The sequence below is a fragment of the Gavialis gangeticus genome, unplaced genomic scaffold (genome assembly GCF_001723915.1).
Source record: "Gavialis gangeticus isolate Ggan-Ray unplaced genomic scaffold, GavGan_comp1, whole genome shotgun sequence".
NCBI classification, from domain to species: Eukaryota; Metazoa; Chordata; order Crocodylia; family Gavialidae; genus Gavialis; species Gavialis gangeticus.
In genome coordinates this window covers 50452131-50468742 of record NW_017728993.1, presented here as the reverse complement: position 1 = coordinate 50468742, position 16612 = coordinate 50452131, and the positions used below count along the sequence as shown (strand labels likewise).

Sequence of the window (16612 nt, the reverse complement as noted above, 5' to 3'; positions counted from 1 at the left end):
GTTCATCTTGGAGTCAGTAATGACTCCAAGATCTCTTTCTCCCTTCGTGCTCTCGAGTAATTTTGATGATGCAGAATAAAGACTGTATTGCATATGAGCTGTTTAGTGAATACTATACTTAAGAACAAATAAATTTGTAAAAATTTGGATTACATGTTTAAAAAAATAGGGCACAGGAAGAAGTTTGCTACGAAAATTATTATTCTGAAAGATTCTACTAGCTTCTTTTTCACTAGATTGCTTAAGTTGCTTGATGACTTGGAAGAGATCATAATATTTAGAGTGGGGAAAAAAAAAGTTTGTGTACATGCAATAAGCCTTGGTTCAGACACTTTTACTAGTACAGACTAATCACTGTCCTAACTGCTTTTTATTAGGTGAACAGAACTGTAATTATGACTGCATAAGCTTTAATAACAGATTACACCAGTACCTAGCAGCAGCAGGAAATGACATTTTGTGCTATATCCAACAGTAACATCAGCCACTTAGCTGTCATGTTATTATTTTCTTTGTTGAACCTGCAGTCACAGTAATGGAGGAGAACTCAAATGCCAGTTTTGAAGAAGATTTTGAAGGGCAGGCTATGCATACAGGTAAGGAAACCATGCTTTGGGCCAGTTTAGCACAACATTTAAAATAGATATAGAGAGGCCACACCATACTCCGTGCTGGAGAGCAAATACATAGATGCTCTAAATAGCTAACATTATCTCTGCACTACTGAAGCCCCTTTATATTTTACCTGTGCCCTACTAATAGTCTAGTCCAGAGCTGCCCTACTTGTAGCCTGCATACTGTATGCATAGGGTGACCACCTGGGACAAAGTGAAATCTGGGGCACTGCCCACACACCTCTCAAGTCAGCGGCATTTCTGTAAGCAGAGGCAGGGGCAGGGCGGCCTCTTGCAGTTCTGATATTCAGGCAGCTCAGGGAGTCAATGGCCCATTAATAACCCATTGTTCTTTACTTCACAGTGTTAACAATCATCTCCCCTTTTTAATCCTCATTCCACTGATCAAGCTAATTTATTTTCAGGCAATTTTGCTGCCTGCTAGGGCTTCCTATTTCACAGCTCATGCTGCTCCACCTCCCCACCCAACACCCAGGTCACTCATTTGTATATTCACCAACCGGCCTGGACTGGCCTCCAAAATCTAGGACTGTCCCAGCCAAACAGGGACGTATGGTCATCCTATGCCTGGGGATTGGGAGTGAGTAATTAGCAGCCTGTGAGTCCCACACAACCACCACTTCCTCCACTGCTGCTGGGTGCTCCAGGTTCCCCCTCTCCCCTCCAGCTTCTACTTTCAGTCCCTGCCCCTAGGATCTAAGCAGCATGGCCTGGTAAGCCTACATATCAGGGGTGGGAAGGGAGCCATAACTAGGGAGTCGCTCTGTGGTGTGTACCAAGGGAGTCCACATAGCCTTCATGGCCATGGAGGGCCCACATGGTGGGCAGCCTCTGGCTGCTTAGAAGTTGGGCAGCCTTAGTCTACTCCATTGCAGCAATGCATCTTCCTAGGAGTCCTTTCCAAATCCACACTCTTGACCTATTGCTAGAGGTTTTTAAAAAGGCACTAAAACAGAGGTATTAGATTCATTATCAGACTTCCAAATATGTGTCCTGAGTTCTACACTGTGGAGTACCCAGCAGCTCTGAAGATATTCATCATTTCAGGATACTTTTAAGCCTATGGTGCTCAACCTTTTTGCCCCTCCAAAAAAAAAAAATAAAAATTAAACATTTTTTAAAAGTATCCAGCACCTGGGGCAGGCACAGCGAGGCCCAATCTGGCTATGCAGATGGGAACATGGGCAGCCCACCTCCAATGCAGCTGCGCAGTGGCCCCATCCAAGAGGAGGAGGGCATAGCCCAGCCCCCATCTAGTTATACAGGGAAAAAGGAGTGTCACCTAGCCCCAATGTGGCCATGCTGGGGAGAGGCCATGGTCTGGCTCCAACCCATTGTGCATGCCTTGGGAATTTGACAAGGGGCAGGGTGGTGGTATTAATTACCAATGCTCCCCTGCTACCAAATTTCCCCACTTATAGGAAGCCCCACAGGTTGGAGGTTGAGCACCCCAGCTTTAAGGTTCTGGAATTAGGTGAGTTACCGTATTTTCTCACATGCCATAACCAGATCCCTTGCCCCCTACGTTGCGGGGGAAAAGAGAGACACCCATCTTGTTCAGGGAAGGCAGAATGAAAAAAAAAAAGATTTTTTTTTCAGAGTCATGAATGAGTCCTGATTGGAAGGACAGAGTACAATTTTCAGCATCACTGCTCAGCATAATATTGCTGCTCAGATTAAAGCTATAGATTTAACCCTCTAATAGCTGTCCTAAATTGGCAGCAACATCTGACTGAGAGGGTTAAGCCTGTAGTTTTGAAGCTGAAGGGTGCATTCTGTCCCTCCTCCATGGCTGGGAAAGAAGCAGAGTCCCAGGCCGTTATTACAGTATCTATATGCTTTCATCCCAGCAGATTTCCTGCTTAAGACACAGACTTCAATTTCAGAGGACTGATTTTTTGTGGGGGAAAGGTGGATGTGGCATGTGAGTGAATATGGTGTTCAAGCTCCCACCTGGCCTTTTAGGAAATTCTTAGCCTTAATTTTTCCCACCTTGTTGAGTAACACGTACCTCTCTTTATAGCACTGGCTCTTTAAAACAGATATTTAGAGCTTTTACTTTCAAAGATTAGAAAGATAATCTTCATCAAATCACTATTACAGGAAGTTACAACATTTCCAACAATGGGACATTTTGCATCTCAGTGGCAGAACTGACATGCTTGACATATTTTAAGTTTTTAAGAGATTTGAAATTCCAGTGACCTTCTGAAAATTTCAGATGTTTTCATCTATTTGTTTTTTTCCCAGATGGCTGAGATTTCACTTTTGAAAAACTTAAGTGAAATTTTGAATGAGAACAATTTTCAAGAGTTTGTAAAAAAAAAAAAAAAATTTATTAGCCAATGCTACAGAGTATGACTTGCTCTCAGTTAAAAAATGTCAGCACTTGTCCTGAATTATATTTCAAAGGCATAGATATAAGCTAAAAACCCCAGCGTGATGTACTCCTTGTTTTACAGTGCATGTAAAAATCTTTAAATGTGCTCTATATTTAAAAACATCATGCTTTTTAGAAATTAAAAATAAAATCAAATAAGATCCAATATCTTTCTTAGGGCCCAAAGGGGTGATCAATGACTGGAGAAAGTTTAAATTAGAAAGTGAAGACACAGACCCTACAGCTCTGAGCAAGAAGGAAATTCTCAGACAACTGTCTTCACCGCATAGGTCTTCCAGTAAAGAAGATAAAGACACCAGAGACAGATTCAGCCGTAAGGTAAGAGTGAGGGGAGGGGAGGGGAGGGAAGGGACAACCTGAACAAATTAGCTGTTCTAAAAACAAGAAACCAAGCAAGCAGATGAGTCAAAAAATCCTGACTGTAATTTGTACCAATCTCAATTTTAACATTTTGCACAAAGTAATGTAATAGCTCTTCTCCTTCTCTTCCCCAATTTATCAAGCTGGGCCAAAAATGACCTAAATGGTACCATGAAAACTAGCTCAGGTTTTGGAAGTACATCAAATGTTAGAATGGCTATATGTGGTTCATATTAGCATCAGTTATAGAAATGTAACCTACTGTAAATTTAATATGAATAACAAAGGAAAAGACTATGCTGTCCTTAAACTGCATAGTATTTCTCTTCTTGCAAGTTGTTCCATAGAGGAAAATGAGACTACATACAGAGTAAGGAAGTAACTATCTAGAATAAAGATAGAAGCATTTTACCCAAATGCATACCTTTATGAGCAATCAGCTTCTTTACAGGAAGCAGTTGTGCAGCTATCATACACAGATACCTGACTTAAAGGTGAGAGTTTAATCAACCGTTGACCAGTGTTAAGGACTCAATCCCTAATGACAGATTTTGCCAAGAATGTTGAGATGATTCTTATGCTATCGAGCTGCCTCAGATCACCTTCATTTCAATATGCCTGAGACCATGTGCATTACAGTAGTTATGGATTTCATCCAAGAAATAGAAAAAGATGGGGCAGAGTTTGGACCTAATTGATGTCACTGACAAAATTCCCAGTAATTTTAGTAAGGCCAGAATTTGACTGTATTCTTATTTTAAAGGTATGTTGACTGTCATCAATACCATTTATCTGTCCACACAAGGGAGCAAAATAGGGATCCCATTCAAAAGTTTAATTCCTGTCTTTCCAAGATGGCAGTTGTCAGCTATTATTCTTTCACCTAAGTGTCTTCTTACGTAAAGATCCATGGTTAATACCTTGTCCCCTTTGCGGTTCAGTAGATAAAGGACCGCTCTGTAATATGCTACTCTCTCAATGTTCACAGATGAGTATGCAGGAATATGAGCTAATGCAAGATGAGAAAGAAGATGAAAGCTGCCTGCAAAAATATCGCAAACGGTGCATGCAGGATATGCATCAAAGGCTCAGCTTTGGGCCCAAATACGGTTACATGTGTGAACTGCAAAACGGAGAAGAATTCCTGGAAGTCATTGAGAAGGAACGAAAAACCACCACAATTATTGTTCACATTTATGAAGATGGCATCAAGGGCTGTGAGGCACTGAACAACAGCTTAAGTTGTCTTGCAACAGAATATGCATCAGTGAGGTTCTGTAGCATAAGGGCTTCTAATACGGGAGCTGGAGACCGCTTCTCAAGTGATGTGCTCCCAACACTGCTCGTCTACAAGGGTGGGGAGCTTTTGAGTAATTTTATTAGTGTTACTGAACACTTCAGTGAGGATTTTTTTGCTGTGGATGTGGAGTCCTTCTTAAATGAGTATGGGCTGCTTCCTGAAAGGGAACTCCCAGCACTTGAAAATGGCAACATGGATGAACAAGATATTGAATAATTAGAGCAGGGGTTGTCAACGGGGGGTACACCTACCCCCAGGGGTACTTAGAAAGGCTGTAGGGGGTACATTCAGGTGGGCAGGGATGGAGTGTACCATGGGGCGTGGCCGTGGCATCTCCCCCAGTGTGTTCCCACAGCTTGCCTCTTACCTGCGGGAGGGACAGGGGGAGGGGGGAGGAGCATGCCAGGCGCCACTGGCCCCACATGGCACACTGCAGCACCTCCCCACCACCTCAGCTTCCTCTCCTCCACCCCTTCCTGGACACCAGCAAGGGTCTGAATGGCTGGGGGTGGGGGGAAATGTACTTCTATGCCTGTTCCCAGGAGCAGGGCCAGGGTGGGTGGTGAGGGCAGTGGTCCCCCACTACGGGCTGCATAGGCGCAGGCTGGATGGCCAGAATGGGGGGACTCACATGCAGTGGCTGCTGCTGCTGTCACCACCCACTGCTCTGTGCCACCACTGCGCCTGTGCCGCTTTCCCACGGCCCATCACACATGCAGCTCCATGGGCTGCTGACGGGTAGTGCGTGATTGGCCAGGTGCAAGGCCCATCAGCAGCCTGTGGTGAAAAGTGGTGTGGGTTTAGCAGTGGCAGTGAGTGGTAATAACAGTGGTGGCAGTGTGGGGCAGTGAGTGGTGGTGGCAGTGGCAGCCACCGTGCGAGGCCCCTCCATTCACCCCCCCCCAAGCACCGCCTCTACGCACACCCCTGGGAGGGCACATGCCCCTAGATTTGTGCAGGCTGCCACTGTGGGCTGGAGCTGTGCTGGGCTCTTCCCAGGGGGAGGGGGTTGGGCCACACTGCACTTGGGCTGGGTGGTGGCAGCAGCACTGGGAGGGGGTTGGGGGGCTATGGCAAATTTTGGAGTGGCTGCAGCTCCTCCCAAAGCCCTGCTCCCAGTGGTGCCACTGCCTGCCATGAGCACAGTCCTACCCCAGCCAGGAAGAACCTGGCAGTGCTGTAGCCCCAGCCCGCCCTGCACACCGATCCAAGGGTACGTGCCCCCCTCATTCCCTCCTGGGGGGCATGCAGCAGCAGGAGCTGCTTCCCCCGTGCCCTCCAAACGAGCTACTTGCAGCTCTATCTTGTGCCCACCCTGCCATAGCTGTGCAGCACCTGCCCCAGCCCCAGCCCCACTCCCTTCCTCACTATGGGGGCCTCAATCTGCCCCCCACCCCTTAAAAACAAGGAAAAAACATAAGGGGGTATAGGAGTTGAAACCAAGTCAGAAGGGGTACACTTATTAAAAAGCCTGAAAACCCGTGAATTAGGGAACTAGTTTTTTTACTATCTTTCATTTCTCTTCAATGTATTGCAATTGACTTGAACAGGATCCATCTCAGTTACAGAAGGCTGTGTGCACTTATGATGTAAGATTTGTTTGCCATGTGTCAGTATGTGAACTGTGTTAAAAACACCAGTCAGTTCTATATATACTTGTTTCTATGTAATCTACAGCAACAGCAAAATTAGATAGTTTAAAGGCACAATATTTTCCCATTAAAGACAAAGACAGCTTAGTCAGATTTTAGTAGGAACAGAACCAGATCCTCTCTCCAGTATGTCAAAAGCACCCAGCACACAGTGTTCTATATTTATCTTTTAATAATTGTGAAAGTGTGGAAGTCAGCAAATTGCTGAAAAAAGTTCTCTTCTAAGAAAATAATACAGCCAGTGAACTTTTGTTAATGCAAATTTTATCAGCTACTTTCTGGTGTGACGTTTTACCAAATTGTGAACATTTACACTGTTTCTTTAAAGTAGCTGTGTATTACTGAACTAATATTTTTGTGTTTATGTAATAAATTTGAATAAAGGTTAAAAAGAAACAGGAGTCATTCATAAAATGTAACTTTACAGCCCATTTAAAGAACACCTAAAAAATATCAGAAAAATGTTCAAGCAGAAAATTTCAAACTTTATTTAAAAGAAAAATTGTGGAGACCTAACACTGTAAATGCAGGAACACATAAAACAAGAGCTTTGAAAGACCTGTTCTGACACACACAGTAAGAGAGCACTGCAAAAAAAGTTGTATAGTTAAAACCATGAAAGTCAATAATTTCCCAGTACATAAAGTACCACATTTTGGTCTTTTCTAGCATTGCAAGGGTTTGTTTCATGCCTTGACAAGCTTGAAGGCTGATAGGTGCAATTACCAAATAAAAATCAAATATATTCCACACTTGTACCTGTTTTACTGAACATCTGAGGCTATTGAATCTTTAAGACTATTTAGCAACCTAACTTACTGTTCATCACTAATACTGTTTATTCAGCTTTGCATTTTATTCACTGTATACAACTACTCTAGTAAATCTTGCTTTTTGTTCAGACATTCCATGGACTGAAATCCTATTAGTGTCTGTGACAGTTCTGCATGTTGAGGCCTTAGTCCTCCATGAAGCTTTCCTTTGTTACTGTTCCCATATATATATTGCCCTAACTTGCAGACATCTAAACATTTTCTATCTCAACTGGAAGTGGCAAATGCTTCCCAATGGATTTACATGAAAAATTTGTAAGTAAAATCATATCCCTGGTTTTAAGTTAAGGTAAGAATTCTCTTCTTCCTGTTGTCATTCACAGTTACCACAAAGCACTGTCTAATAGACTTCTGCTTTACAATTAGAAAAGAGTAACATAAGCATTAGAGAGTCTTCATTTTAAAACAAGGGAATTAGTGAAAGCATTAACTAATTATGTAAGTTTGCGACACTCAAGAGCAATGTAAAATAAATTATATAAAACAAATGAGGTCTTCCCAGCTTTCCAACCAATAACTTGCATTCCTTTATAAATCCAAACCCTATTTGAAAAGTACTTCACATTACATAATGACTGACATCTCAGTTCCACCTACAAGTTGAATAACATACAGCTAAAAGTGTATATATTCTTGTGGTATCAAATTCCTAAGTGTAGGTATAGTGTTATATTACATTAATCAAATCCTTCAGTGCAATGCCTAGGCACAGTAATTCAACTACCATCATGCTTCTCTGGAGCAGCCCCTTTCCCCTCTTAAAGATTTGTCTCTGTTGCGCTTGTATCCCTAACCAGTAATTACAACTGATCTGATGCATCTCCATTCTGATCAGTACATTATTTGTTAGTAAGCTACAACACGAATGAGTAGACAAATAGGTGAATTATTACAACGATTATCAGCTAATGCAGTCTTTTGTTATACCATAAGATGAATTATTACCACCTTGGGCAGAGGGCTGGAAATAGACAACTCTGGTGTAGAGAAGACAGAATTTAAGAGCGAAAGGAAAAAAGTTATTATTCCTGATGAAGCAGGTCTCAGCTCCTCCTTTTAGGGTGCATGCACACACACACACAAACCACAAGGTATATTTAGAAAGAAATAATCACATGCCAGCTTTATAGGCAGATGAAGCATGCTTAAGCAGGAGTTCCCTAAGAATTCCATAACCCATAATTTTTTAAATGAAACATCCATTTGGCGCCAGCTCTCAACAGAAGTAGCTTGTGAATAATCAAAGTTAGAAATGAGAGCTTTGATCATGGTATCCATACACAACTTTGCAGGAAAGACTAAACAAGAGGAAGGAGTTGACTCAAAATGCTGCAAATTGTTCTACACAAGATTCCTGAACAACAAAGTTAAAGATTTAATGAATCCATAAAACAAACTTTCTGCTCTCGGTGGCTCGCATCTCAGTCCAATTTAACTCAAAGAGAATCTTTCCATTTGCATCAGTGGGTTTTTGGTAAAGGAGAAATAAAGAATGTGGTTTTTGCCTATGGGCACATTGGCAAAAATGGAGCCAGTAATGTACGACTAGTACAACTTTCATGTTTTTTTGCAGTGGTAAAATAATGCTATCCCACCCTACAAGCATCAGTTAAAAGTTATAGATTCAATGCCACACAAGAGCTTTGAGGTCCAATGTAGCCTCTACTGTAAATTCTGATGCATTTACATCAGTATAATTTACACTACTTTGTTCCATCTGACTTCAGAGCCAAAAAAATGACTGGTAGCAGACTGTAGTACCTTACACTACCTCACCACTAGGTTCCACAGCAACCAGCTTAAATATTCAACTAGTTTGTGGACATATGACAAATAAGCCAGTTTTATTTTGGTTTTTTACATTTTTTTTTTACATGTGGCTTTACATCATAGGTTCAGTGATTTACACTAGTATAGGGCTCTGTATCATGTGTCCACTTGTTTCACAGCAGTGTAAAAGGCAAATTATACCAGTGTAAACATGTGTCTATGCTACGCATAGGAAAGTACTCAATTCACAATTTCTGCTAAATCATTAAATTGAATATTGTCCACACACACACAAAAAACTTAAATATTTACTAAAAATAAAATGCTAGCTCCCCTGCTGTGGTGCGGCCATGCAGCCTGGGAAGAGGGGGATGGGGGGGCACCGTTGGCACAAAGGGGAGCAGCAAGATGGTGGCAGTCTCTGCCCTTTGCTGCTGATTGGCTGAGAGGGCTCCCTGTCATGTGGCCCAACCCTTCTCCAATCAGCAGTGAGGGGCAGGGCCGCATGACAGCCCTCTCAGTCAATCAGCGGCGAGAGTTAGAGCTGCTGAGGCCCCTTGGCTACAGGCATGGGAGGGCCCCACTGAGATAAGCCTGTGAAAAATGGCAGCCAGCCCTGCAATCTGCCTATAAAATCAGCTGCCTGCCTCCTCAATTTAGGTAGGTCCCTAGCTATGAGGTTAAATGGATGTAATTTAACTGAATTTAACAGTCATCTGTACCTCATCTGTACCCAATTTACAAACACGCTTACAACTTTTAGTCCCTCATAAAATATTCAATAATTCAAACCCTCTATATTTAAACAAAAATGTGTCAAACCAACAATTTGGTATGTAAGAGACAAAGATGATTAAATGAGTACATGGGTTCAGGCTTCCAAAACTTACATTAATTTAAATAACTGGCCAGATTTTCAGAATCCTGGAATCCCAAAAGCTCCCACTGAAGCCTTACACTGGAAAATCTAATTGGAAAAGGCAAGTATATCAATGAATAGAAGTGGTTAGAAATATGTAACTCTGATCTAAAAAAAAATCTTAAATTAAATGAAAAGGGTCCTTAAATTTTAATTAAAACTGCTATAAAAGTTTTGCTTAAAAGCAAAAGACTAAACAGCACAAGTCTTAGGACTTGAACAGACAGAATCAAGAATAAGCAGCTTTTATATTTTTTGTTATCTTGATTTTCAGCCCTGGGATCTTTCTCTTCTTTAAAGGGTTGTTTCTCTAGTTTCTTAAGATAACTAGAAATTGCATCATAACTAAAACGGCAACTATGAAACTAATGCAAGAACACTGGAAAATCCCTCATCTGTACCATTACAATTCTCAGACCACATTTAATTCTTCAACAGAGAGAATTACAGTTGACCTACAGACAGGAAAGCCAGGTCCTACGGCTTTTGCCACCCACTTCTGCTTCCTAAAGGATTTGGTTCTTCTGAGAATGACAGTCAAACCTGTAATACTCTACTTAATTTGCTTCAATCACTTGTAAATAAGCAAAGTATCAATTTTCCCTCCCATTACTCAGAAAAGAAATTGTATTCTTTTTGTGTTAAACCAAATGTCTCATCCTAGTCTACTTTACTTCCTCACCATCAGCTCCCAAACCTTTAAACTGAAGAGTTAGCCTTCCATTAATCCATCGTGTACACAATTAAAAATAATCTGTCATCTGACAGCAAGAGAATATGGTTAGCACCCTTCCTATTTAACAAATAGATCTTTATGATTTATTGAGTAAGAAATTACCCGTCTCTCACACACTAATACATACCCATTGCCACACCCACCCTCAGTGGGAGCCAGCGGTTCTCATGGATGCTGTGCCCCAGCCGCAAAGGTCTAATTTTAAGATCTAATTTTAGACTATAGCCAACAGTCAGATTAGGGTGACTATCACTGTTACACAATACACTAAGTTCTTGGCATCATAGAAGACTCATCCACTAAATAAACCTTATGAGAAAGGCCCAAATACCACCCAGGATCAAGTTTTATACTTCTAGACTTCTCAAGAAGTGCTGTATTTACACAAATCTTTCTAGCATTATACTTCACCAGTTTTAGAACTGGAGTGTTGGATCATTAAATCACAAAAAACTTTGCCCGACATTTCACAATCATGCAGGATGATAATGGCCTAGGCTTAGAGTTTACTATCTGAGTTAACAAAACATTAACAAAGGGAGTATAAGAGTATACAGGGGAAATAAATGGGCACACTATTGTCACTGTTGTGGTATTAGCAGCCCCAAAACTGACCAGCACTGCTTATTTTCAAACCTTCAAAACAGTCCATTTTGGGGCTGCTAATACCTCCACACTGACAGCAGTGTGTACTTAAGGAATGCAGTTTACATTATGTTTAAATAAGTGCACACTACAGGCAAATGCACAAGTTTTTTCCCCCCTAAGCCTATGCATGTAAACCTAGTACCACATATGTGGATTTATGCATGTGCATGTATGCATTTATACATATTCATGTATTTCTTAACAAAACCCAGGCTTTGGAAAACTCAGACTTATTTCAGATGGAGGCAAAATCAAAAGCCATAGTTATGGTGCTCATGTGAATAAATGCTCAGGCAACCATTCCCTTCTTTTAAAAACTGTGGGGGTTAGGATTCCAAATTGGTTTCCTAACCTGAGGCAGTACTAAGAGAGAAGAGAACTCTTTGACAATCAAGTCCAAATTCCAGGTCCTCTTAATAATCACATGGGGGGGGTGGAATCATACAACCAGTATTTATCAATGAGAAACTGATTTGCTCCTTCCTTTCCACCATTCTCTTAGGAGAAGGGAGCAGAGTGTAAGGAGCACTTTTTGAAATAAAAGGCAGCTGAAAGAAGGATAGGGAATTCATTTCCATCATGGGTCATAAAGATTCATTTGTCATAGGCTATTTTGCCTATGGAACCCATGAAACTGCACTTATTTGCAAAATAAATTTGCTGCAAGATTACCTTCCACTCCAGTTCTAAAGGCTTTGTTTCTTCCTCCTGCCTTCAGGTAGGTCCATTTAAACAAAGCACTGAGCAGAAAAGGGTCATATTCATAAAGGAGCATACCATAGTTGCTTAATAAGGTTTTAACCAGCAAATGTTAAATTGCTGACTTGGTGGAATTAGAAACAACTTCTTTAAGCATTTAGATTTGATATTTCATGAGAACAGTGGTTCTCAACCTGTTCAGGGTCAGGACATCTCCCACATTTTTTTTTTTAATGTGATGGTGACCTAATTGAGAACCACAGTTGGCACTGCTTTAACTTGCCTCAGTGATTCTCAACCAGATTCTGCTGCCTCCAGGTAAAAACACCCCAATTGCAACACAGCCAGTCTGCGAAAGGCTGTGACATGTGCTACATTAGGACTCTGATTAGCTTAGAGCAAGCAGCAGCTCCCTTGTGCTGTGTAGCTCTTCCCAGTCCAACCCTACCTGCTCTTCTGCCAGGACCAGACATGTGTGGGTAGAACTCTTCTGCACACCTCTGTTTCCAGGACAGGCATGGGGGGGGGAGGAGAGGGCTGAACCAGGAATGACTACACAGCACAAGGCAGCTCCTGGTTGCTTTAGGCTTAGGTTCCTAATGCAGGAGGAGTAGGAGTGTGCAAGGCAGTTTAACATGTATGCTGCTTCTGCGTTGCATCACAGCACCCCTGCAGAACTTCTGCAGTTTCCCTAGTGGAGAGCCACTGCACTAGAATTCAATGAAGGAAGTACTTGTATAACTTCATTTTGCTTTTTAAAAAGTTTCAGTTCAGCCTTTTTTGATCCACAGTGAGCAAGAACTGAAGACTACCAAGTAAAGAAAATTCACTGTTCCTGGGCTTATTGCTTCCAGAAAGCAAAATTCAGAAGAACCTTAGCTTTTCATAGTTACACTTTATTCCAAGTTTAATGTTCCATTCTGTTGCAAGCCCAAAACTTTCCCATTCTTCCCCTGTAAGTTCTAGTACCTTAGCATTTCAAAACCAAATGAAGCTGAAAATATGAATGTTAAATGCACTGTAATATTAGCCTCCATGGAAACTCTGATGAATTGGAATTTCAACCTCTCACATATAAGAGGTAACTCCTACTAATTCTGTTTCAATCTTTTTTGGGTGGGAAAACAATCAATCATTCTGCCCACCACACATGCCTAAAGAGCCTCTCACCGTGCAAACAAAGTAGGTTGACCTCCCTTATTCATAACTTAAGATATTAATTACTGATCAGCTTCTAAAATGTATTCAATAATTGCTCATGTTATATAACCAATTAATACCCTGTGCTTGTGTTTTTGGCAAATCAGAATGACATTAGCTGAATATTTCAATAGGAAAGCTAAGTTAATTTTTTATGAGACGTGAACAGGAATGCATATGTATTTCTGCATGCATCTTAGAGACTTAACTACTTTATTCTTTTCTACGCTCTATACATCTTGAGTAAGAAATCTGTACAATTTGGATTAATCTAAAAGCAGGATCTTGAGACTATTACTCTGTTTGCGTATTTGCTAGGTGTGCTAAACAATGAGATGCATAGCCACTAGCAGGGAATATATATTCAGCAAACCCTTGGTCCATTCAAGTCATCCTTTCTGACTTGAGGTGGCCAGGATTTCTCTCTTGTAATCTAATAGCAATTTAACATATTAGTGTCAAATCCAGGACCTGCCAAATGAGGTTCCTCAAATAAGGCAAATGTTAAGCTTTACCAGCCTTGATAAAGTCTCTTAATATATAATCTTTAATAGAAGCTACCAGGAAAAAGGAAATTTACTTTTAAAAAGATCATTCTTTCTGGATAAGAAGCTATTTTATAGGTAATTTCCCCATCAACAATACAGAGCTCTAATTTCCTTGAAATTGGACCCACCTTCACTATTTTGCATGTTAAAACAAGGAGCTGCATGCATCACTACCATTTACAATGCACATTACTTGTGATTTTTAGGTAACATATTACATTACTGATATTTAATCTACAGGTTTCTATTTTGTACAGATATGAATACTGGTCATTTTTTTCCCCATGAGGATCAGACTTCTGCTTTTGCTTGCAGTCTAGTCACTGAAGTAGCTAAAAGAGAAGGCAACTGCAATGACTGCGATTACAGTCCCCATTACCACACCTAAAATGATAAAGAAAACACATTTTCAGTGTGTGAAGGCAACAGCATAAATCGCCAGAAGATAGGGTGGGAACAGAGTAAAGGAAAATGAGAGAACAATAAACAACACTGAAAACAGCTCTTTTGAGAAAGCAATGCTGGTCAAGCACTAACGTGTTTAAATATCAGCCTATATTGTATAGCAACATAAATTCAATTTATTATACAAATGACCTATAAAGAAAGAAGTCTTTCAGAGATCCAATTGACTGTGCTTTTTATTAACACCTATTTGGTGTACTGGCCCATAAAATCTAATGCACCAAACCTGCACTATTTCTTGACATTAGCGAACTAACTCAGATTAAATGATGTCATGTGAAGGAGCAGCATAAACATAAACCTAAATTCCAAGAAATTAACTAAATCTTTTTAATACAAAAGGGACTGGGAGCAGATGTAGTAAAACTTAAAAATCACCCTGGAGATCTCATCTTCCTACCGATTAAAATGAAGTGCTGTCGCAAATAAAAATTTATAAACAGAACCAAAATATAGCTGTTGTACTTCTTCAGTTAAAGTAAACCCATGTATTATGACAGGTAAAACAAATTTAATATTGAAGTTGATTTAAAGTTGCTGTAAGAGTTGTTCAGTTGATTACTCAAATAAGAAGTGTAACTCAGGGTTGACCCTAAAAGTCTTAGTTAAAAAGAGAAGATTTCTATAAAGATTCTAGGAAAGAGAGAAATTCACTGTTTGCCCCAGGAGTTTCACAGCTGGATTACTGACTCCTACAGATACAAGGTCTTTTCTTCATCAGATTTTCTTACTGCTGCTACATAACCTAGAAAAGCTGGAATTCACTGGCAGTGTAACATGTCAATTTGGTTAGCAGCAGGTGCTAATGTGCCTTTTACTCTAAATGTATACACTTATTCAACACCTTGACTCAAGCCTCCTAACTGCCTTTAATTTAGAAAAGAGCAGGAAACCTGGGGCTTCCCAGAAAAGGAGAGGATTACTTATATCATTTGTTTTGAAGATGATTTGGCCTCCTGTTTGTTGGCTATTGTTTTTCAGAACCACCAAGCACCTGTTACTCCCAATTGAGAAAATATTTTTAAAGACTATTAAATTAAAAAGGCTCTACTTAAAATTACCACTGTTATGCTGTTGTGCTCATCATTAAAGTCTCTTTGTTGTGCTGTGCACTTGGAACTTAATCATATACAGTACTGAGTATGCTGGCCCTAAAACACAAGCTAAATATTCAAGTACTCCTACTCCAGTCAGCAGGACCAGGTGTTTAAATGTTAAGCATGTGCTTAAGTCATTTATTATATCAGTGGCAGTGGGGTCAGTATTCTGTAGGACCAAGCCCTTAATGAGTAAGACAAACAAGGCAAAAGTCCCTAACATTCTTTGCAAGAAGACTGGTATTCAATTTAAGCTCAAAGAGTAAGTCTAAATCTATTTCATCATTTTCTAGTCCTATGTTTTAAATCTTAAATTATTTTTGTTTTGCTACTTCCATGTGAGGTAGTTACTACTGATATTGTAAGAATAAATGATACTGAAAAAGCAAAATATTTTCCTAATCTCATAGGATCTCTAGAGGTGACATACCCAAGTTTTGTTGAAGTTTTAACAACACTGTTGCTTTTGTTAGTTTCTTCTGCTGCGCATCATCCGTGTTGTCCATAATTGGATTAATATCAACTAAATAAAGGTTAAGAAAAAAGTTTAGTGAAACATGTTCATTACTTCAACCATTTTTAAAACACACACACACACGTACGTATACTCATGATCAAAATAATCCCAAATAGATTAAGGTGCACACAATTCTTGATCAACTACTAATGTGACAAACCAATTCATTATAAGTGATACTAGTATCACTTATATTGATATTATAGTAATACTACTGACAGAAATACAGCACCAGCAGAATCCTAGGGGCTTCAAAGACAAGTTGTAAAATGTTGAAAACAAATGAAATGAGGAGCCCAGGTTTCATTTTCAAAACGGGCAAAAGATCCCAGTCTCCAGAGTGGAATCCCAATCTTGGAGTTAGGCGGCCAGATGCCTTAGATTCTTCCCATATTTAGGAAGATAGGCGATTCTGAATAGGATCCAAAAGACAGCTAGCTGCCCAAGCTAGTTGGTAAGAAAATGCTGAAGGCAGAAGCACATCTTATTCCTACCCCTCCCTAGTTTAGGTGCTACTTACTGCAAGGTGCTTTCCTCTTGCTTGCCTTTCACAATCTGGTATTCTTTCCTAAAAGTTTACGCCGTTCTCTCACCATCCACCCTCCAAAATGGAGTGGGTGCCATTCCTTCCTTTTAAAACAGTCACCAGAAGGAAGAGTAGGCTAGTGGCACTGCCAACCTTACATGCAAAAGGTGATTGATGAGGGCACTCAGATAGGATGTTGAAAACTTGGGTTCATCTCCTTTCCCTGAGGAAATCCAAACTTTTTTTGCACTTCACAAAAGAGTGCTCCTCACAAAGATATACATCACTCTGAAATAGGGGAATTTG

The 16612-nt window shown here is 40.4% G+C and overlaps 2 protein-coding genes and 1 long non-coding RNA gene across 6 annotated transcripts in view; 1 reads left to right on the top strand and 2 right to left on the bottom strand.

The window, feature by feature from the left end:
- The window catches only part of PDC (phosducin), a 40837-nt gene extending 35691 nt beyond the window's left edge, over positions 1-5146 (top strand). Inside the window, exons 2-4 of the mRNA XM_019501731.1 lie at positions 526-596; positions 3194-3354; positions 4385-5146. Coding sequence (XP_019357276.1) covers positions 536-596; positions 3194-3354; positions 4385-4912 — 750 coding nt within the window. The 5' untranslated portion in view covers positions 526-535 and the 3' untranslated portion in view covers positions 4913-5146. The remainder of the gene's footprint in view (positions 1-525; positions 597-3193; positions 3355-4384) is intronic.
- The window catches only part of LOC109286912, an 18381-nt gene extending 6192 nt beyond the window's left edge, over positions 1-12189 (bottom strand). Inside the window, exons 1-2 of the long non-coding RNA XR_002094704.1 lie at positions 9709-12189; positions 3469-3472 (exon numbers count right to left, since the gene is read on the bottom strand). This is a non-coding gene — a long non-coding RNA (uncharacterized LOC109286912). The remainder of the gene's footprint in view (positions 1-3468; positions 3473-9708) is intronic.
- A 1484-nt stretch (positions 12190-13673) lies between these two features.
- Positions 13674-16612, bottom strand: part of CUNH1orf27 (chromosome unknown C1orf27 homolog) — a 52156-nt gene continuing 49217 nt past the window's right edge. For all 4 annotated transcript variants that reach the window (XM_019501727.1, XM_019501728.1, XM_019501730.1 and 1 more), the window contains 2 exons: positions 15694-15786; positions 13674-14085 (listed from right to left, as the gene is read on the bottom strand). In XM_019501727.1, the coding sequence (XP_019357272.1) occupies positions 14018-14085; positions 15694-15786 (161 nt within the window). In that variant the 3' untranslated portion in view covers positions 13674-14017. The remainder of the gene's footprint in view (positions 14086-15693; positions 15787-16612) is intronic.